The sequence below is a fragment of the Pelodiscus sinensis genome, unplaced genomic scaffold (genome assembly GCF_049634645.1).
Source record: "Pelodiscus sinensis isolate JC-2024 unplaced genomic scaffold, ASM4963464v1 ctg202, whole genome shotgun sequence".
NCBI classification, from domain to species: domain Eukaryota; kingdom Metazoa; phylum Chordata; order Testudines; family Trionychidae; genus Pelodiscus; species Pelodiscus sinensis.
The window spans coordinates 100078-120028 of NW_027465896.1; the positions used below are offsets into that span (position 1 = coordinate 100078).

The 19951-nt window shown below is 71.0% G+C and overlaps 2 protein-coding genes across 2 annotated transcripts; both read left to right on the plus strand.

Moving 5' to 3' along the window:
• The first annotated feature begins 2728 nt into the window (after positions 1-2728).
• On the plus strand, positions 2729-11697 carry IRAK1 (interleukin 1 receptor associated kinase 1). The gene is given in 14 exon segments (XM_075916208.1): positions 2729-3243; positions 5608-5775; positions 6467-6601; positions 6693-6799; positions 6964-7134; positions 7270-7334; positions 8766-8880; positions 8987-9102; positions 9174-9268; positions 9271-9380; positions 9506-9574; positions 10613-10846; positions 11029-11182; positions 11285-11697. Coding segments are annotated over 14 exon segments (1857 nt in total). The 5' UTR covers positions 2729-3128; the 3' UTR covers positions 11488-11697.
• A 3308-nt stretch (positions 11698-15005) lies between these two features.
• On the plus strand, positions 15006-19948 carry LOC142824332 (host cell factor 1-like; the record flags this gene model as incomplete). The annotated part of the gene is given in 9 exon segments (XM_075916207.1): positions 15006-15260; positions 15262-15385; positions 15615-15676; positions 15678-15764; positions 16428-16568; positions 16570-16589; positions 17856-18269; positions 18337-18443; positions 19772-19948. Coding segments are annotated over 9 exon segments (1228 nt in total), but the record flags the coding sequence as incomplete, so codon positions are not given.
• Positions 19949-19951: the final 3 nt, after the last annotated feature.

The window sequence follows — 19951 nt, forward strand, 5'->3', positions numbered from 1 at the left end:
CGCCCGCCCGCCACCATGGCCATGGAGCACATGAGCCCCAGCGAGCTAGATGGGCCTGGTTCCATAGGCCGTGCACGGGCGCCTGCTGGAGCTGGGCAGACCTGGCCTTGGTGTTCCTCAGTATTCCCCCCGCACGAGCAGGGAGTGTGCCGCAGTGGCGTGCAGGCGGGGGCTGTGCTGGCAGCCAGCTGTGGCTCCCGCCCTTCATGTAAGTTAGCAATAGCCGCTCGGGAAGTAGCAGGGTTGAGTTTCTGTTCTTCCAGACAACGAGTAGCCCGAGCGTTCAACTTCCAAGGGAAGGGGGCGGGAAGATCCCCAAGTGTCCACTTGCTTCCACCGCGGTTGTCTTCCTGCCCTCTTCCAGATCCACACCCCCTTCAGCTCCCACTCCCTGCTTCCCCCCGTAGGAACAGGAGATGCCAGGGGATTCCTCCGCCGCCCACACACAATCTGTTGAGTGCAAAAAATGAAATCCATTGGGTCTCCCTCCCTAGGTCAGGGGCTGCGTCCTTGTTCCTCCGCTTCTGTCAGAAAACATCGTTCCGCTTTCAAGACTCAGTAGTGATTGTCACATGACCAAATATTACCAGGACTGTTAATCAGTATATGCTGAGTGCTTGCCCTTTGTATACAGATGTAAGCTCCCCATGTATAGCTGACTTTCTAGCAAGAGGCTGTTTTGTTACTTTTTGCCTTTTTGGTTTTAAATGAGTTTTTCTTTTATCTTGTTGAAAATTCTGGAGAGAGAGAGAGACACACACACACACACAGAACTGGGATTTTGGGTCACTTTTACTTTTCCCTGCCTCTGCTAGTCGTTTCTTGGGGGGAGGGGACAAAAACCGTGGTGTTTTGAGACTTTATATTTGTGTGTCTTTTCTTTTAGTCTTGCCCAGTCGAGTTTTAAAAAAAAAAAGACAGAGGAATGTCGGTGAAAATCTTGTGTTTTCTGTTTTCCTTTTGCGATGGTCTGCAGGTCTGTATTGTGAACGCTTTTGGAAAGTAATTGTCCCAAACACACACGTTTCCACCAGGATGCTTTTCAAGCAAAAATTCACACACAGAGCAGAGAGCCCCAGAGAGCTTCCCATCAAAATCTGCTTTGCTCCCCCTGGGAGCCCCTTGTTGCTCTGGTGGTGCAAATGGAGGCCTAGCTGTCTCCCTGAGGTACTTCCCTGCTGCCAAGCCTAGAGAGTAAGCCTCCTCTTGAGTCTAACGGCCAGCGGAGAGCCTGGGAGCTGGTGCTAGAGATGGGCTGGGTGGGTGTGAGCTGCAGACTTGTAGCAAGGGTGCAGACAGTCCATGCAGTGTCCATCATGCGCTGGGGGTCGGGAGTGTCTAATCGCTGGGGCGGAGTGGCAGCATCTGGAATCGGAGACAGGCAGTGCTGACATCTTTAACGAATTCCACGTCAACGCGAAGTGCTGGAATCGAGTTCCCTTTCCGGAGAGCCAGGCAGCTGCCAATGCGATGGTCCCATGGCTCTGTTGGGGGGGGCAGTGCTGACTGAATCTGGACCCATTGGCCCAAGAGAGCTGCACCAGTGCTGATCAGAACCCCAGCTTGGAGAATCAAGCCAACCCCACCAAGCTGGGTGTCCATTGACAGATTCCCACCCAGAGCTCCTCTGAATGAATTCCTGTTTGAACAAGAGCAGGTGGAACCTAGGGTTACCTACAAAACCAGGAACGTTGTGACGTGGGCTCCAACGGCAGGGGTCAAAACCTGACTTTTCAGTGGACAGGGACCCCACATGTGGATGAGAAACCAAGGAGGAAAAGCCACTAGCCTCTTGCTTAATTTTACATCCAACTCAGAGAGAAACCTAGAAGCTTGTATCTAAACTGGCAAGGCAAAGATCAGTTGAAACACACCAGGAGATTGAAATAAATACCTGAGTTGTGTTAGCAGAGTTCCGGGAGTGTTTGTAACATGGAGAGGACTGTCCGAATGCCAGGAGGGGAAGCAGTTACGCTGTTCCCAGAGTGGTGCTGTTTTCCGAGGTCTGTTTTAAAAATACATGGCTTCTGATCTTACCGGGTGACTCGTCCACAGTTGTCATCTTCATGGGCATAGCTGGGGTAGACTTGGTCCCATGGCAAAGGAATTGAGTGGATCCTAGCATCTGAATCCCATAATCGCAATAAAAAGGATCCTGTGAGATTCCTGTGTCATCCTGTCACCACTATGAAACCTGGGTCATTAAATTAGCACTGGCCAAAACAGCTCTGTTAGCAACGTTCTGGAGCTGAATTAGTACCAAATAGCAGCTGACTGGGGCACAGATGGGGAATTTGACTGAGAAGATGTCTTTCATCTGATGCATCAGATTTTCAATTCCAGACAGAAGGGGAGCCCTCTCAGCTGATCTGAGAGGGGTTTTGCTTGAGATTTCTTTTTTTAAGTTCTATTTTATTCCAAACACACCTTAATTATCTATATACTTGCAATTCTTTGCATCTGTTGGATGCATAGTTGGGACAATTGCTTTACGAAAAGACTCCCTCAAGTAGATTGTTTTCCTGAAATAAATCTTGGACCCGTTGTTCTTTTCTAGTTTTTGTGTACAGCCAAAACGTCTGAAAGCACTGACTATTTAAAACAGGAAACAAGCAATGAAAGGAAAAGTTTGTATCATTTCAGTGAGAAGCAACCCAGCCACCTCCATGTGAATGTACGTGTATGTTTCCAGGAGTCCACGCCGATTGCTCATTGTACCTTATTTATTATATACGAGAGTTTGCCTTATAAATTTACAAGAAAACCAAGCGACCCTGCACGTCTGTTCTTTTGCGTGTCTTGTGTTGCCGCCACGTGCTCTCCCGGGTAAGTACTGGGCTCGGCCCCGCCCGCCCGTGGCCACGCCCTTTCCCACAATGCTTTGCTGCACGCTGGCGCCTCCGCCGGCCCTGGGCGCTGCAGCAGAACCACACCCAAGATGGGGGCGCTGCCGTCACGCGGCCCCGACGCTTCCGCCACACTCACCATGGCGTCACGCCGGTCGGTAGGTGGAGGCTGCAGCACCCAAGATGGCGTCGGGGATGGGGCCGTTCTCCGCAATGCGCATGCGCATCTGGAGTTTAAAAGTTTTCTCTTAAAGGCGACGCGCCTGACGGGCCGCGCGGGGCATGGCCGGGACCGGCTCCGGGACCGGCCGCTTCCTCTACGAGCTGCCGGCCTGGCTGGTCTGCGGCTTCTGCCGCCTCATGGACGCGCTGGGCCCGGCGGACTGGGAGCGCTTCGGTACGGGGGGTTTGCTGGGGCGGCAGCGTGTGTGCTGGGGGAGGAGGTGTGGGGGGGCGGGGGGCGTGCTGGGGGGAGGTGCAGTGTGAGTGGGGGGGGTGCGCTCGGGGGAGAGGTGTGAACGCTGGGGGGGCGGTGTGTGTGCTGGGGAGGAGGTGCGGGGGAGGTGTGAACGTGGGGGGGGCGGTGTGTGCTGGGGGAGGAGGTGCGGGGGGAGGTGTGAACGTGGGGGGGCGGTGTGTGTGCTGGGGAGGAGGTGCGGGGGGAGGTGTGAACGTGGGGGGGCGGTGTGTGTGCTGGGGGAGGAGGTGCGGGGGGAGGTGTGAACGTGGGGGGGGGCGGTGTGTGCTGGGGGAGGAGGTGCGGGGGGAGCTGTGAATGTGGGGGGGGCGGTGTGTGCTGGGGGAGGAGGTGCGGGGGGAGGTGTGAATGTGGGGGGGGCGGTGTGTGCTGGGGGAGGAGGTGCGGGGGGAGGTGTGAACGTGGGGGGGCGGTGTGTGCTGGGGAGGAGGTGCGGGGGAGGTGTGAATGTGGGGGGGCGGTGTGTGCTGGGGGAGGAGGTGCGGGGGGGAGGTGTGAACGCGGGGGGCCTGTGTGTGTGCTGGGGGAGGAGGTGCGGGGGGAGGTGTGAACGCGGGGGGGCTGTGTGTGTGCTGGGGGAGGAGGTGCGGGGGGAGGTGTGAACGTGGGGGGGCGGTGTGTGCTGGGGGAGGAGGTGCGGGGGGAGGTGTGAACGTGGGGGGGCGGTGTGTGTGCTGGGGGAGGAGGTGCGGGGGGAGGTGTGAACGTGGGGGGGGCGGTGTGTGCTGCGGGGGGAGGTGTGAACGTGGGGGGGGCGGTGTGTGCTGGGGAGGAGGTGCGGGGGGAGGTGTGAACGTGGGGGGGCGGTGTGTGTGCTGGGGGAGGAGGTGCGGGGGGAGGTGTGAATGTGGGGGGGGCGGTGTGTGCTGGGGGAGGAGGTGCGGGGGGAGGTGTGAACGTGGGGGGGGCGGTGTGTGCTGGGGGAGGAGGTGCGGGGGGAGGTGTGAATGTGGGGGGGGCGGTGTGTGCTGGGGAGGAGGTGCGGGGGAGGTGTGAATGTGGGGGGGCGGTGTGTGCTGGGGGAGGAGGTGCGGGGGGGAGGTGTGAACGCGGGGGGCCTGTGTGTGTGCTGGGGGAGGAGGTGCGGGGGGAGGTGTGAACGCGGGGGGCTGTGTGTGTGCTGGGGGAGGAGGTGCGGGGGGAGGTGTGAACGCGGGGGGGCTGTGTGTGTGCTGGGGGAGGAGGTGCGGGGGGAGGTGTGAACGTGGGGGGGGCGGTGTGTGCTGGGGGAGGAGGTGCGGGGGGAGGTGTGAACATGGGGGGGGCGGTGTGTGCTGGGGGAGGAGGTGCGGGGGAGGTGTGAACGTGGGGGGGCGGTGTGTGCTGGGGGAGGAGGTGCGGGGGGAGGTGTGAATGTGGGGGGGGCGGTGTGTGCTGGGGGAGGAGGTGCGGGGGAGGTGTGAATGTGGGGGGGCGGTGTGTGCTGGGGGAGGAGGTGCGGGGGGGAGGTGTGAACGCGGGGGGCCTGTGTGTGTGCTGGGGGAGGAGGTGCGGGGGGAGGTGTGAACGCGGGGGGCTGTGTGTGTGCTGGGGGAGGAGGTGTGGGGGGGGAGGTGTGAACGCGGGGGGCCTGTGTGTGTGCTGGGGGAGGAGGTGCGGGGGGAGGTGTGAACGTGGGGGGGGCGGTGTGTGCTGGGGGAGGAGGTGCGGGGTAAGGTGTGAATGTGGGGGGGCGGTGTGTGCTGGGGGAGGAGGTGTGGGGGGGGAGGTGTGAACACGGGGGGCCTGTGTGTGTGCTGGGGGAGGAGGTGCGGGGGGAGGTGTGAATGCGGGGGGCCTGTGTGTGTGCTGGGGGAGGAGGTGCGGGGGGAGGTGTGAACGCGGGGGGGCTGTGTGTGTGCTGGGGGAGGAGGTGTGGGGGGAGGAGGTGTGGGGGGGAGGTGTGAATGCGGGGGGCCTGTGTGTGTGCTGGGGGAGGAGGTGCGGGGGGAGGTGTGAACGCGGGGGGGCTGTGTGTGTGCTGGGGGAGGAGGTGCGGGGTGAGGTGGGAATGTGGGGGGGCGGTGTGTGCTGGGGGAGGAGGTGCGGGGGGGAGGTGTGTGCTGGGGAGGAGGTGCGGGGGAGAGGTGTGAGTCGGGGGGGGCGATGTTGTGTCCTGTGTGCCCCGTGAGGTCTGGGTAGCAGGGACACGTGAACCCGTGCGAGGGAGGAGGCCGGGCGTGGGACTGGGGCCGAGGCAGCAGTGCTGGGCCGCGGGGAGGTGACGATTGGAGGTCCAGGGCTCTCGGGAGGCTGGATTGCGGGGTACCGGGGGCGCCCGGTGCTGACGTCTCTGCTCCCCAGCCGCGCGGATCGCCCGGGATCAAGTGGAGCTGCGTCTCTGCCAGGGGACAGAGGGCCGGACCCAGCGGCTGCTCTGGGCCTGGACAAACCGGAACGCCCGGGTCGGGGAGCTGCTGGCGCTGCTGGACGAACTGGAGCTGTACCGGGCCCGTGACCTCCTGGCCAGCTGTGAGCACCCACGGCCAGCCCTGCCCTAGCGGCCCCTCCCCTCCCTGGCCCCTCCCCTCCCGTTCAGGGGTTCCCCGACGTTTTGGCATCACACCCCCTTGTGCCTCTGGAGAAACACTCATGGCCAGGGCTTGACACACAAAACCATCGACTCGCCCGTGGCAAGGAGGAGCCGGGCTTGGGCGATCGGGCAGCGCGGCTGGCGAGCGGGGCTCTCCGCGGTTCGGCGAGCCCTGCTCATGCCCCCTCCCCCCCCCCCCGACAGCAAAACTTGAGCGCAAAAAAAAAAGGAACTGGGGCCAAATAAACAAAAATAGCAGCACAACTTGGGAGGGGGGAATTGCCGGGGGGTCTGGGTTGCCTCATGCCCCCTGGAATTTCCGCACACCCCCCGGTTTGGGAGCCCATGCTCTAAATGTTTCCATCTGTGCGGAATAATTTTGCTGTGTGCGCAGCGGCAGGCGCGCCTGGGCACCGCTTCCACAGACAGCCTGCGCTGGATGCTCTGCTCCCCTACTGGGCAGCCCTGGGCTGCCGCCCCAGCTCCCATCCCGCAGCCCCCTGCTAGCCGGGCCTTGCCTGAGGTGGTGCGGGTGGGAGCCCAGTGCTTGGGTGTCTTGCGGGGGCTCAGGACTGACAAAGGGCAGGTTCCTGCTTCCCGCCCACTTTAACCCTGTGTTTTGTTTCCCAGGGCAGCCTCCCACCCAGCCCCCCGTTCTGAGCCCCCCAGTTCTTCCCTCGGCGCCTCCAGCCCCCCCCACCAGTGACAGCAGAACCTCGACCGCTGCCTGGGACCCCCCCAAGCCGCCCCCCCAGTCCCTGCCAGGTAACACCCCCCTTCGACCAGCCTCTCCCTCTGGAGTTGGAGGATCTGCGTTTATTCCTCCCCCCAACACTCTGTTTCTGCCCCACTGCAGATCCCTCCTGCTCCTCCCTGCCCCTGCCCAGCCCCCCGCCCCGCAGCCTGCTCAGCACCGGCAGCCAGGGCCCCGGCCCCTTGCTCTCGGCGCCCCCTGCCAGCCAGGTAGGAGTGTGGGGAGGGGCCTTAGTGGGGCCTGGGCAGGGATGGAAGGGGGGGACGCAGGGGCCTGATTGGGTCCTACCCAGAAACCTTAGTGCCCTGGGCTGGGGTCCCTGTTGCTTTGGGGGATCAGAAGCACCAGCGTGTGGGTCTCTCTCTCCCCACAGAGGGTGGAGTCGCTGGGCCCCGCCCCCCAGCCCTTCGCCTGGCCCCTGGCGGAGCTGGTGCAGGCCACGGGCGGCTTTGCGGAGCGGTACAAGGTGGGCGAAGGCGGCTTCGGGTGCGTGTACCGGGCCCGGCTGCGCAACACCGACTACGCTGTCAAGCGTCTCAAGGAGGTACCGGGGGGCCACAGGACCCTCCTCCCTAGCCCTGGCCAGCCAGGGATCTACCCGCAGTCCCTGGAGCTGCCCCACACGGGCCCTGCTCCCCTTTCTCTGCCCACGGGCTCTCGCTAACCTCCCTCTCCCCAGAACGCGGAGCTGGACTGGAGCAGCATCCGGAGCAGCTTCCTCACAGAGGTGGAAAAACTGTCCCGGTGAGGGGGGGCTGGAGGTCAGGAGTGGGGGGCTGGACTGGCAGGGGCTGTGGGGCAAGAGTGAGGGGCACTGGCGGGGCTACAGGTGGGAGTGGGAGACACCGACAGGACTGGGCTGATGGGTAGCGGGGCCGGGGGGCGTCGGGCGCTGGCGGGGGGGCAGGGACAGTTGGGGGGCTGGGATCGTCGGGGGATGGCGGGTGCCAGGGGGCGGGGAGCGTCAGGCGCTGGCGGGGGGGCGTCAGCTGGAGGAGTGTCGGGCGGGGGCGACGGACAGGGCCGGGGGGCATCGGGCGCTGGTGGGGGATGGGGAGAGTTGGGGGGCTGGCAGTGCGGGGGGACGGGGAGCGTCTGGCACTGGTGGGCGGCGGAGGGCGTTGGCCGGAGGAGCGTCGGGCACAGGCGGGGCCGGGGCGTGTTGGGCGCTGGCGGGGCGTGGAGAGAGTCGGGGGGCTGGGAGTGTCGGGAGCTGGCGGGGAGCTGGGAGCATCGGGGGCTGGTGGGGGCGGGGGAGCGTCGGGCACAGGCGGGGCCGGGGGGAGTTGGGGGGCTGGGAGCGTCGGGGGCTGGTGGGGGCGGGGAGCGTCGGGCGCAGGCGGGGCCGGGGGGAGTTGGGGGGCTGGGAGCGTCAGGGACTGGCGGTGCCGGGGGGTGTGGAGCGTCGGGCGCAGGCGGGGCCGGGAGGCGTCGGGGAGCTGGGAGCGTCGGGCGCAGGCGGGGCCGGGGGGAGTTGGGGGGCTGGGAGCGTCGGGGGCTGGCGGTGACGGGGGGTGGGGAGCGTCGGGCGCAGGCGGGGCCGGGAGGCGTCGGGGAGCGGGGAGCGTCGGGCGCAGGCGGGGCCGGGGGGCGTCGGGGGGGAGCGGGGAGCGTCGGGCGCAGGCGGGGCCGGGGGGTGGGGAGCGTCGGGAGCTGGCGGGGAGCTGGGAGCCTCGGGGGCTGGCGGGGGGTGGGGAGCATCGGGCGCAGGCGGGGCCGGGGGGCGTCGGGGAGCGGGGAGCGTTGGGAGCTGGCGGGGAGCTGGGAGCGTCGGGGGCTGGCGGTGGCGGGGAGCGGCGGGGGCGGGGAGCGTCGGGGGCCGGCGGGGAGCGTCGGGGGCTGGCGGTGCCGGGGGGCGGGGGTGCTGGGGGGCGGGGAGCGTCGGGGGCCGGCGGTGCCGGGGGGCGGGGGTGCCGGGGGGCGGGGAGCGTCGGGGGCCGGCGGTGCCGGGGGGCGGGGGTGCCGGGGGGCGGGGGAGCATCGGGGGGCTGGCGGTGCCGGGGGGCGGGGAGCGTCGGGGGCCGGCGGTGCCGGGGGGCGGGGGTGCTGGGGGGCGGGGAGCGTCGGGCGCCGGGGGGGCAAGCGTCAGGAACACCAGCAGAGCTTGCGCTCGGCATGCGTTGCGCTCCCCGAGCCCCAGGTAACTGGGCGCCCCCCCGCTGTGCCTGTGGCCAGGTTCCGGCACCCCAACATCGTGGAGTTCGGGGGGTTCTGCGCCGAGCGGGACCAGTTCTGCCTCGTCTACGTTTTCATGCCCAACGGGTCCCTGGAGGACGGGCTGAGCTGCCAGGTGCGAGGGCCGAGGGCTGTGGCCCGGAGGCTGTGGGGCGGGTGCCCCCTGGGCCGGGCCAGGAGGGCCCAGCCCCTCGCCCCCAGTCACCCTCTGCTCCCCGCAGGGCGGGCGCCCCCCCCTCTCATGGCCCCAGCGGCTGGAGGTGCTGGTGGGGGCAGCACGAGCTGTTCAGTTCCTGCACCAGGACACGCCCAGCCTCATTCACGGGGATGTCAAGAGGTGAGGGGGTAACTGGGGTGGGGGGGCGTGGGGGGCGCTGGGGCAGCGTCTCACCCCATGTCCCCCCCCAGCTCTAACATCCTGCTGGACGCGGCGCTGCGTCCCCGGCTGGGCGACTTCGGGCTGGCGCGGGCGGGGCGGGGCCGAGCACCTGCCGGGGGGCTCAGCGCACCCTGGGCCGGACCCACACGGTGCAGGGCACCCTGGCCTACCTGCCCCCCGAGTACGTGCAGAGCGGGGCCCTGTCCCCCTCCATTGACACCTACAGCTACGGCGTGGTGAGTGCCACTCCCTCCACCCCACCCCGGCCCCATGCTCACGGAGCAGCCCCCTGCCTCGCTGCCCGGGACACACACGGGGGGCGGGGGCCTTGCTGGAGCCCTCAGCCCCCCTTGCCCCTCAGGTGCTGCTGGAGACGCTGACGGGGAGACGGGCCCTGGAGGCAGACGGGCGGGGACGGACAAAATACCTGGTGAGCCCCTGCCCCTGGGCCTCCCCCAGCCCCGTCGGGGCCCGTCCCCCCAGCCCCGGGGCCCCCGTCCCCCCAGCCCCGCCGGGGCCCCTCCCTCCTGCCCCGGGGCCCCTGTCCCCCCAGCCCTGCCGGGGCCCCTCCCTCCTGCCCTAGGGCCCTGTCTCCCCAGCCCCGCCGGGGCCCCTCCCTCCTGCCCCGGGCCCTCCCTCCTGCCCTAGGGCCCTGTCTCCCCAGCCCCGCCGGGGCCCCTCCCTCCTGCTCCGGGGCCCCTGTCTCCCCAGTCCCGCCGGGCCCCTCCCTCCTGCCCCGGGGCCCCTCCCTCCTGTCCCAGGGCCCCTGTCCCCCCAGCCCCCCGGGGCCCCTCCCTCCTGCCCCGGGGCCCCTCCCTCCTGCCCCGGGGCCCCTGTCCCCCCAGCCCCCCGGGGCCCCTCCCTCCTGTCCCAGGGCCCCTGTCCCCCCAGCCCTGCCGGGGCCCCTCCCTCCTGCCCCGGGGCCCCTCCCTCCTGCCCTAGGGCCCTGTCTCCCCAGCCCCGCCGGGGCCCCTCCCTCCTGCTCCGGGGCCCCTGTCTCCCCAGCCCCGCCGGGGCCCCTCCCTCCTGCTCCGGGGCCCCTGTCTCCCCAGCCCCGCCGGGGCCCCTGTCTCCCCAGCCCCGCCGGGGCCCCTCCCTCCTGCTCCGGGGCCCCTGTCTCCCCAGCCCCGCCGGGGCCCCTCCCTCCTGCTCCGGGGCCCCTGTCTCCCCAGCCCTGCCGGGGCCCCTCCCTCCTGCTCCGGGGCCCCTCCCTCCTGCTCCGGGGCCCCTGTCTCCCCAGCCCCGCCGGGGCCCCTCCCTCCTGCTCCGGGGCCCCTGTCCTCCCCAGCCCCGCCGGGGCCCCTCCCTCCTGCTCCGGGGCCCCTGTCTCCCCAGCCCCGCCGGGGCCCCTCCCTCCTGCTCCGGGGCCCCTGTCTCCCCAGTCCCGCCGGGGCCCCTCCCTCCTGTCCCAGGGCCCCTGTCCCCCCAGCCCCCCGGGGCCCCTCACTCCGGCCTTCTGTGCCCACAGAAGGATCTGGTGGCAGAGGGGGAGGCGGATGCGGCCGAGGTGCCTGGGCGATGGCAGGCGGCAGCGACGGGCCCGGACCCTGACGCTCGGGCAGCCCAGGTGGGCACCAGGATCTTCCAGAACCACGCGGACCGGCGGGCAGGGCCCTGTGCAGAGGAGCTGGGCACCTCACTGGGGCGACTGGCTGCCCGCTGCCTCCACAGGCGCAGCAAACGGCGCCCCCCCATGGCCCAGGTACCGGGCGCCTGGAGTGAGGGGGCTGGGGGCCTGGGGAGGGCTGGGGTGTCGCCGGCCTGGGGGGGGACGCCTGGGGTATCTCCTTGCTCAGGGAGGACCGGGGAGGGGACTGGGTTCTCTCCTGTCGGGGGGAGAAGCCTGGACCCCCGGGTCCCACCCCAACTCTGCTTCTCCCCGAGGTGTACCAGGAGCTGGAGCGGCTGCAGACGTCCCTGTCCTGGGCTGCCCTCACTGACTCCCAGGGGGGCTCGTCCTCCAGGACCCCAGCGCTGCCCCCCAACCAACCTGTGGAGAGTGACGAGAGCCTGTTGGGGGAGGGGGACAGTGTCTTAGGTGAGGCCTTTGCCCCCAGCACAGCCCATTGGCTGCCCCCCAGGTCGCAGCTGGGGAAACTGAGCCCTGCGGGGTGACCTCTGACCTCTGCTCTCTCTGCAGGTGTTGCCTCATCCCTGGCCCCCGACATTCACATCAACCCGGCCCGGCAGCGCATCATGGAGCGGCTGGCGCTGTACCAGCAGGGGGCGCTGGACAGCCTGGGGGTGCTGGCCTCTGAGCCCCCTGCCGGAAGCCTGGGGCCTGGGCCCAGGGCCGCTCGGACCCCTCCCCTCCCCCAGGAGAGTGAGGACTTCGAGCCCTGAGACACATGGACATGGGTCTTGGGGGCGGGGCAGGTGGGGAGCCCCGCCCTCCTCCAGGGGCGGGGCCCGGGCCTCTGCTCCCCACCCCCACTGCCCCGCTTGCTCCGGGGGCCCGGCTGCTCTGGGCGTGTGTCCTGGAGCCCCAGGGCTGGCTCCTGGGGCGGGGCCTGCGAATGGCCCCAGGGAAAAATAAAAGTTGGTTTATTTTTACTCCTGGTCTCTGTTGGGGGAGGGGCGGGGCCCCGACGTTCCCCCCCCCCCCCCCGCCTGCGGGCGCTCCTGGTAGGGGGCTGGGGGCCAGGCCCAGACGCCCTGGTGGCCGAGGGCGCGTGGGACCAGAAGTGGCCCACTGTCGGGAAGGGGGCTCCCAGTTTCAGCCCCACGCAGCCCGGGCCGTGGGGGTGGGCCACGGCCAGCCCGTGGCAGCCCAGCCGAAGGGGGGCAGGGGGGCCAGCACTGCCGGCTCCAGAGCCAGGCCACGGGGCACTCAGCGTAGTGGCTGTAGCCCCCCACGGGCCACTGTGCCCCTTCGCCCTGCCCCCCAGGCCGGGCCATTGGCTGAGGTGCCAGCCCCTCCCCCAGCGGCTGGGGGGGAATGGGTCAGGGGGCCAGGAGGATCAGGGGTGTGCAGGGCACAACCCCCGTGTGCTGAGGGAACTGCCGCTCCCAGCCCCCCAGCAAGGCCAGCGCCCGCTGCAGCCCCATGGCCAGCCTAGACCCCCCTGCCCCCCACCCTCCACCCCACCAGTCCCTCTCCCTGCTCCCTCAGCTCGTTGGCTTGTGCCATCTCCGTGCTCTCCCCCCACCCTGCGCCCACAGGTCAGCCCCAGGAGGGGGAGGGGGCGCAGCTGAGGCTGACCTGGGCGGGTGGGTTGGGGGTTTCAGGGGAGGACAAAGCTGCGATGGTGGAGGGGTGCAGTGGGGTGGCGCTATGATCAGGAATCTGGGGGCAGAGGAGTTGGGGTAAGTTCTCGGGAGGGCAGAGCTGGGGGGGCTGGAGTTATGACGGGAGGCTGTTGGGGCAGGGGGCTGGGGCAGGGGCGTGAGGGGGTGGACAGGGGCTGAGTTAGGGTATTGGGGGGGAAGAGCTGTGACGGGGGTTGGGGCAGGGGGCTTGGGGGCAGAGCTATGACCGCGGGGGGGGGGGGGGGGTGGAGCCATGTCAGGGACTGGGCTGGGGGGTTGACGTGACGGGTTGGGGTACGGTGATTGGAGAGGTGGAGCTATGATGTGGGTGGTTGGTGCTGCGACTGGCAAGAGTGGGGGGCGGGGCTGTGACGGGGGGGGGGGGGAGGTTGGGTGGGGCTGGGGGGGGGAGGTTGGGTGGGGCTAGGGAGTGGTGGGGCGGGGCTATGACTGGGGGTAGGGGGCAGGGCTGTGATGGAGGGGTTGGGGTGGGGGGGTAGGGGCGGGGCTGTGATGGGGGGGATGGTTGGGGTGGGGGTATGACTGGGGGGATGGTTGCGGGCGGGGCTGTGACGGGGGAGGTTGGGGGGTTAGGGGGCGGGGCTGTGACGGGCGGGGGGAGGTTGGGAGGCGGGGCTGTGACGGGAGGGGTTGGGGTGGGGGGTAGTGGCGGGGCTGTGACCGGTGGGGGGTTTGGGGGGTAGGGGGCGGGGCTGTGACGGGCGGGGGAGGTTGGGAGGCGGGGCTGTGACGGGAGGGGTTGGGGTGGGGGGGTAGTGGCGGGGCTGTGACGGGAGGGGGGTGGGGGGAAGGGGGCGGGGCTGTGACGGGAGGGGGGGTGGGGGGGTAGGGGGCGGGGCTGTGACGGGAGGGGTTGGGGTGGGGGGTAGTGGCGGGGCTGTGACGGGAGGGGGGTGGGGGGGAAGGGGGCGGGGCTGTGACGGGCGGGGGGAGGTTGGGAGGCGGGGCTGTGACGGGAGGGGTTGGGGTGGGGGGTAGTGGCGGGGCTGTGACGGGAGGGGGGTGGGGGGAAGGGGGCGGGGCTGTGACGGGAGGGGGGGTAGGGGGCGGGGCTGTGACGGGAGGGCGGGGTGGGGGGGTAGGGGGCGGGGCTGTGACCGGTGGGGGGGTCGAGGGTTGACTCTTTCCCCGCGCGCTATGGGGAGAGGGCCTGTCACGTGGCGCGCCCGTGCCTGGAGCGGGGGGGAGAGGGCGGAGACAGTCGAACGACCGTTAGAACGGGGCGGGAGCGGAAGCAGGAGGGTGAGGAAATGAACGCGCATGCGCGCGGCGCAGTCGTTCTGCCCAGCACTGAGCCTGCGCTGCGCGCTCCACCGTACCCCTCCCCGCGACCACGCATGCGCATTGCGGAAGCGAGCCTGCCGCGCGTGCGCCAAAGGCATCATCACATCCGGGTCGTTCAGGCGCCGCCATCTTTCGTCGGGTGTGGATGAGAAGGGTCCAAAATGGCGGCTCCCAGGGGGCTGGCCGCCGCAGCCTGCCCGCGCCGCGCGTAGAGCTCCCGCCCCGCCCGCCGCCTCCGGAGCCCGCGTCGCGCCGCGCCCAGCTGCGGCTCTAGCTGCCCGAAGCGCCCAGCCGCGTGGTAGCGGCCTCCGGGCCGGGCCGCCGCCGCCTCCGGGCCGCCATTTTGGAAAACGGCCGCCCCCGCGCCCTCCGGCCGCCATCTTGGGGAGCCGCGCACATCCGGGTAAGCGGCGGCCCCGCAGCCGCCATCTTGGGGACTCCGAGCGCGCAGCGAGCCGCCATCTTGCGCGCCCCGCCTCGGGCGCCATCTTGGAGCCCGTGACGCAGGCCGGGCCCCTGCGGGCGCCATGGCAACCGGGGCGGGGCTGCTTCCGGCGCCGCCGAGCGGCCCGCGAGCCGGGCACGGCCCCGCCCCCGGCGGCCGGGGGACACTGAGGCACGCGCGGGGGCGGGGCCCGGGCTGCGCTTCCGTCGCCGCGCGGCGCTGCCGTGGGGGGGCGGCCAAGATGGCGGCGCCCAGCGCCCGCCCCAAGATGGCGGCGCCCAGGGGGCGGAGTCCGTACGGGCCCCGCCCCCCGAGCCGGGCGGAGGAAGGAAGCGCGCGCGGCTGCCGCACAAGCAGGCGCAAGATGGCGGCTCCCAGGGCGGCGTGAAGCGCCGGGCGCCCCGCACCGCTCGCGCCCCGTCCGGTGCCGTGGGGCGGGGCGGGGCCGGGCGCGCGCGGGCCGGGGCGGGGGCGGGGCCGGGGCGGGGGGCGCGCGCGGGGCCGGGCGGCGGGAGGCGGCGGCTCCTTCCCCGCGGCCGCCATTTTCCGGCCGCACAAGATGGCGGCTCCCAGGGCCGGGCGCTGAGCCGGGGGGAGGGGCCGGAGGCCCCGGGCGGGGGGGAGGGGCAGCGGGTCTGCGGGGCGGGGTCCGCTCGCGGGGGGGGGGCCCGGGGGAGGGGCGGGGTCCGCTCGCGGGGGGAGGTCCGCGCGCGGGGGGAGGGGGCGGGGTCCGCTCGCGGGGGGGGCGGGGGGAGGTCCGCGCGCGGGGGGAGGGGCGGGGTCCGCGCGCGGGGGGGGGCGGGGGGAGGTCCCGCGCGCGGGGGGGGGGCGGGGTCCGCTCGCGGGGGGGGCGGGGGGAGGTCCCGCGCGGGGGGAGGGCCGGGGTCCGCGCGCGGGGGGAGGGCCGGGGTCCGCGCGCGGGGGGAGGGGCGGGGCCCGCTCGCGGGGGGGGGCGGGGTCCCGCGGGGGGCCGGGCGGCGCGGGACTAACTGCCCCCCTTGCAGGACCGCACCAGGGGGCCATGGCTGCGGCGCTGCCAGCGGCCCCCGGCGGGGGCTCCCCGCTCCCGGCCCCCCCCGGCGCCGCGCTGCTGCAGCCCCGCTGGAAGCGGGTGGTGGGGCTGGTCGGGCCCCGTGCCCCGCCCCCGACACGGACACCGGGCCGTGGCCATCAAGGAGCTGATCGTGGTCTTCGGCGGCGGCAACGAGGGCATCGTGGACGAGCTGCACGTGTACAACACAGGTGGGGGGGGCCCCTCCCCGGGCCTGGGGGGAGCCCGGCGTCCGGCCCCCCGGCCCCCTTCCCCGGGCCCCCGGCATCCGCCCCCCGGCCCCCCTCCCGCCGGGCCTGGGGGGATCACGGGCTCGTGTGTTGTGGGGGCGGGTTAGAGCAGGGAGTCTGGACTCAGCCCCTCCCGGCTCCACCTCCCCCCTTCCTGGGCACCCTGCTCATGCCCCTCTGCCCCTCCCAGCCACGAACCAGTGGTTCATCCCAGCCGTGCGGGGCGACATCCCCCCTGGCTGCGCTGCCTACGGGCTTCGTGTGCGACGGCACCCGCCTGCTGGTCTTCGGAGGCATGGTTGAGTACGGCAAGTACAGCAACGATCTCTACGAGCTTCAGGTAGGGGCAGGGGCCCAGACGCCTGGGTGTCTCCCAGCTCGGGGAGGGCAGGAGGGTCTAGTGGTTAGAGGGGCGGGGGGCCCAGGCTCAGGGAGGGCAGGAGGGTCTAGTGGTTAGAGGGGCGGGGGGCCCAGGCTCAGGGAGGGCAGGGGGTCTAGTGGTTAGAGGGGCGGGGGGCCCAGGCTCAGGGAGGGCAGGAGGGTCTAGTGGTTAGAGGGGCGGGGGGCCCAGGCTCAGGGAGGGCAGGGGGCTCTAGTGGTTAGAGGGGCGGGGGGCCCAGGCGCCTGGGGTCCGGCTCAGGGAGGGCAGGGGGCTCTAGTGGTTAGAGGGGTGGGGGGCCCAGGCGCCTGGGGTCCGGCTCAGGGAGGGCAGGGGGCTCTAGTGGTTAGAGGGGCGGAGGGCCCAGGCGCCTGGGGTCCGGCTCAGGGAGGGCAGGGGGCTCTAGTGGTTAGAGGGGTGGGGGGCCCAGGCTCAGGGAGGGCAGGGGGCTCTAGTGGTTAGAGGGGTGGGTGCCCAGGCGCCTGGGGTCCGGCTCAGGGAGGGCAGGGGGCTCTAGTGGTTAGAGGGGCGGGGGGCCCAGGCTCAGGGAGGGCAGGGGGGTCTTGCTGCCGTGTGCGGGTTGGACTGACGGAAGAGGGACCGTGTTGTAATGACCCCCTGCAGGCCAGCCGCTGGGAGTGGAAGAGACTCAAGGCCAAGACCCCCAAGAATGGGCCGCCCCCCTGCCCCCGCCTAGGCCACAGCTTCTCTCTGGTGGGCAACAAGTGCTACCTGTTTGGGGGGCTGGCCAACGACAGCGAGGACCCCCAAGAACAACATTCCCAGGCGAGTGCCAGTCCGGGCGCTGTTCCTGCTCCTGCCCTCGCAGTGCGTAGGGGGGAGGGGGCTGGGGCCTGGTGGCCTCCTGCTTCCTCCCATCCCTGCGGGGGGAATCTCTGCCTGGCTGTGGGGAGAGGCCGCCCTCTGGTGGGGGGGTGTGGGGCAGGGGCACTCGGGGCTGGCAGGGGCACGCAGGGCTTGCAGGGGGATGCGGGGCAGGGGCTCATCGGGCTGGCAGAGGGATGCGGGGCGGGGGGCACTCGGCTGGCGGGGGGGCGCGGGGCGGGGCACTCGGAGCTGGCGGCGGGAGCACTCGGGGCGGGGCACTTGGGGCTGGCGGCGGGGGGGCGGGGGCGGGCGGCGGGGGCTGGCGGCGGGGGCTGGCGGCGGGGGCACTCGGGGCTGGCGGCGGGGGGGCGCGGGGCACTCGGGGCTGGCGGCGGGGGCACTCGGGGCTGGTGGCGGGGTCGCGGGCGGGGCACTCGGGGCTGGCGGCGGGGGCACTCGGGGCTGGCGGCGGGGGCACTCGGGGCGGGGCACTCGGGGCTGGCGGCGGGGGCACTCGGGGCTGGGGGCGTGGGGCGGGGGCACTCGGGGCTGGCGGCGGGGGCACTCGGGGCTGGTGGCGGGGGTCGTGGGGCGGGGCACTTAGGGCTGGCGGCGGGGGCACTCGGGGCGGGGGCACTCGGGGGCTGGCGGCGGGGGCACTCGGGGCTGGTGGCGGGGGTCGCGGGGCGGGGCACTCGGGGCTGGCATCGGGGGCGCGGGGCGGGGGCACTCGGGGCTGGCGGCAGGGGCACTCGGGGCGTGGGGCGGGGGCACTCGGGGCTGGCGGCGGGGGCACTCGGGGCTGGGGGCGTGGGGCGGGGGCACTCGGGGCTGGCGGCGGGGGGCGCGGGGCGGGGCACTCGGGGCTGGGCGGCGGGGGGCGCGGGGCGGGGCACTTGGGGCTGGTGGGCGGGGGCGCGGGGCGGGGCACTCGGGGCTGGCGGCGGGGGCACTCGGGGCGGGGCGCGCGGGGCGGGGGCACTCGGGGCTGGCGGCGGGGGGGCGCGGGGCGGGGGCACTTGGGGCTGGGTGGCGGGGGGCGGGGCTGGTGGCGGGGGGCGCGGGGCGGGGGCACTCGGGGCTGGCAGGGGCGGGCGCGGGGGGGCGCGGGGCGGGGCTGGCGGGGGGCGCGGGGCGGGGCACTCGGGGCTGGCGGCGGGGGGGCGTGGCGGGGGCACTCGGGGCTGGCGGTGGCTGTGACAAGCCCCCCGTCCCCCCCCCCAGGTACCTGAATGACCTGTACATCCTGGAGCTGCGCCCGGGCTCCGGAGTGGTGGCCTGGGACATCCCCATCACGTACGGGGTGCTGCCCCCGCCCCGCGAGTCCCACACGGCCGTGGTGTGCGCCGAGAGAGACAGCAAGAAATCCAAACTCGTCATCTACGGCGGCATGAGCGGCTGTCGCCTCGGCGACCTCTGGACGCTGGACATCGGTATGCCAGCGGGGCGCCGGGTTCTCTCCCGGCGGGGGGGGGGGGGGGGGGGGGGGGGGGCCGGGGCGCCGGGTTCTCCCCCGGCCGGGCTCTCAGTGCCTCTGTGTTTGTCTCCTCAGAGGACACTGACGTGGAACAAGCCGACCCTGAGCGGCGTGGCACCCCTGCCCCGCAGCCTGCACTCGGCCACCACCATCGGCAACAAGTAAGCCCCTGACCCCCCCATCACCCCCACTTCTGTGGCCCAGCTCTGACCCCCTCCTCCCCCCCAGGATGTACGTCTTCGGGGGCTGGGTGCCCCTCGTCATGGATGACGTCAAAGTTGCCACACACGAGAAGGAGTGGAAGTGCACCAACACGCTGGCCTGCCTCAACTTAGGTATGCCCCCCCCCGTCCCCCACCAACACGCTGGCCTGCCTCAACTTAGGTACGCCCCCCCCATCCCCCACCAACACGCTGGCCTGCCTCAACTTAGGTACGCCCCCCCCATCCCCCACCAACACGCTGGCCTGCCTCAACTTAGGTACGCCCCCCCCCCATCCCCCACCAACACGCTGGCCTGCCTCAACTTAGGTACGCCCCCCCCCGTCCCCCACCAACACGCTGGCCTGCCTCAACTTAGGTACGCCCCCCCCATCCCCCACCAACACGCTGGTCTGCCTCAACTTAGGTACGCCCCCCCCATCCCCCACCAACACGCTGGCCTGCCTCAACTTAGGTACGCCCCCCCCGTCCCCCACCAACACGACTGCTGCCTGCTCAACTTAGGTACGCCCCCCCCCTGTCCCCCACCAACACGCTGGCCTGCCTCAACCTAGGTACGCCCCCCCATCCCCCACCAACACGCTGGCCTGCCTCAACTTAGGTACGCCCCCCCCGTCCCCCACCAACACGCTGGCCTGCCTCAACTTAGGTACGCCCCCCCCGTCCCCCACCAACACGCTGGCCTGCCTCAACTTAGGTACGCCCCCCCCGTCCCCCACCAACACGCTGGCCTGCCTCAACTTAGGTACGCCCCCCCCTGTCCCCCCACAACACGCTGGCCTGCCTCAACCTAGGTACGATCCCCCACCAACACGCTGGCCTGCCTCAACTTAGGTACGCCCCCCCCCCGTCCCCCACCAACACGCTGGCCTGCCTCAACTTAGGTACGCCCCCCCCCTGTCCACCACCAACACGCTGGCCTGCCTCAACCTAGGTACGATCCCCCACCAACACGCTGGCCTGCCTCAACTTAGGTACGCCCCCCCCCCGCCCCCCACCAACACGCTGGCCTGCCTCAACTTAGGTACGCCCCCCCCTGTCCCCCACCAACACGCTGGCCTGCCTCAACCTAGGTACGCCCCCCCCATCCCCCACCAACACGCTGGCCTGCCTCAACTTAGGTACGCCCCCCCCCCGTCCCCCACCAACACGCTGGCCTGCCTCAACTTAGGTACGCCCCCCCTCTCCCCCCACCAACACGCTGGCCTGCCTCAACCTAGGTACGCCCCCCCTCGCCCCCCACCAACACGCTGGCCTGCCTCAACCTAGGTACGCACCCCTCCGGGCCCCGCCCTCCCGCCCTCCCCAACAAGCTGGTCTTTCTCAGACTGGATAAGGACTCCCCGGTTCCCTTCAGCCCCGTGCTGGGATCCCCCTCGCAGCCCCTGGGTTCCCCGGCCGTCCTGTGCCCTGGCCCAGGGTGAGCTGACCCCTTCCCCCAGACTCGATGGCCTGGGAAGCCATTGTCATGGACACGCTGGAGGACAACGTCCCACGGGCCCGGGCGGGGCACTGCGCCGTGTCCATCAACACCCGCCTCTACATCTGGAGCGGGCGGGACGGCTACCGCAAGGCCTGGAACAACCAGGTGTGCTGCAAGGACCTGTGGTACCTGGAGACTG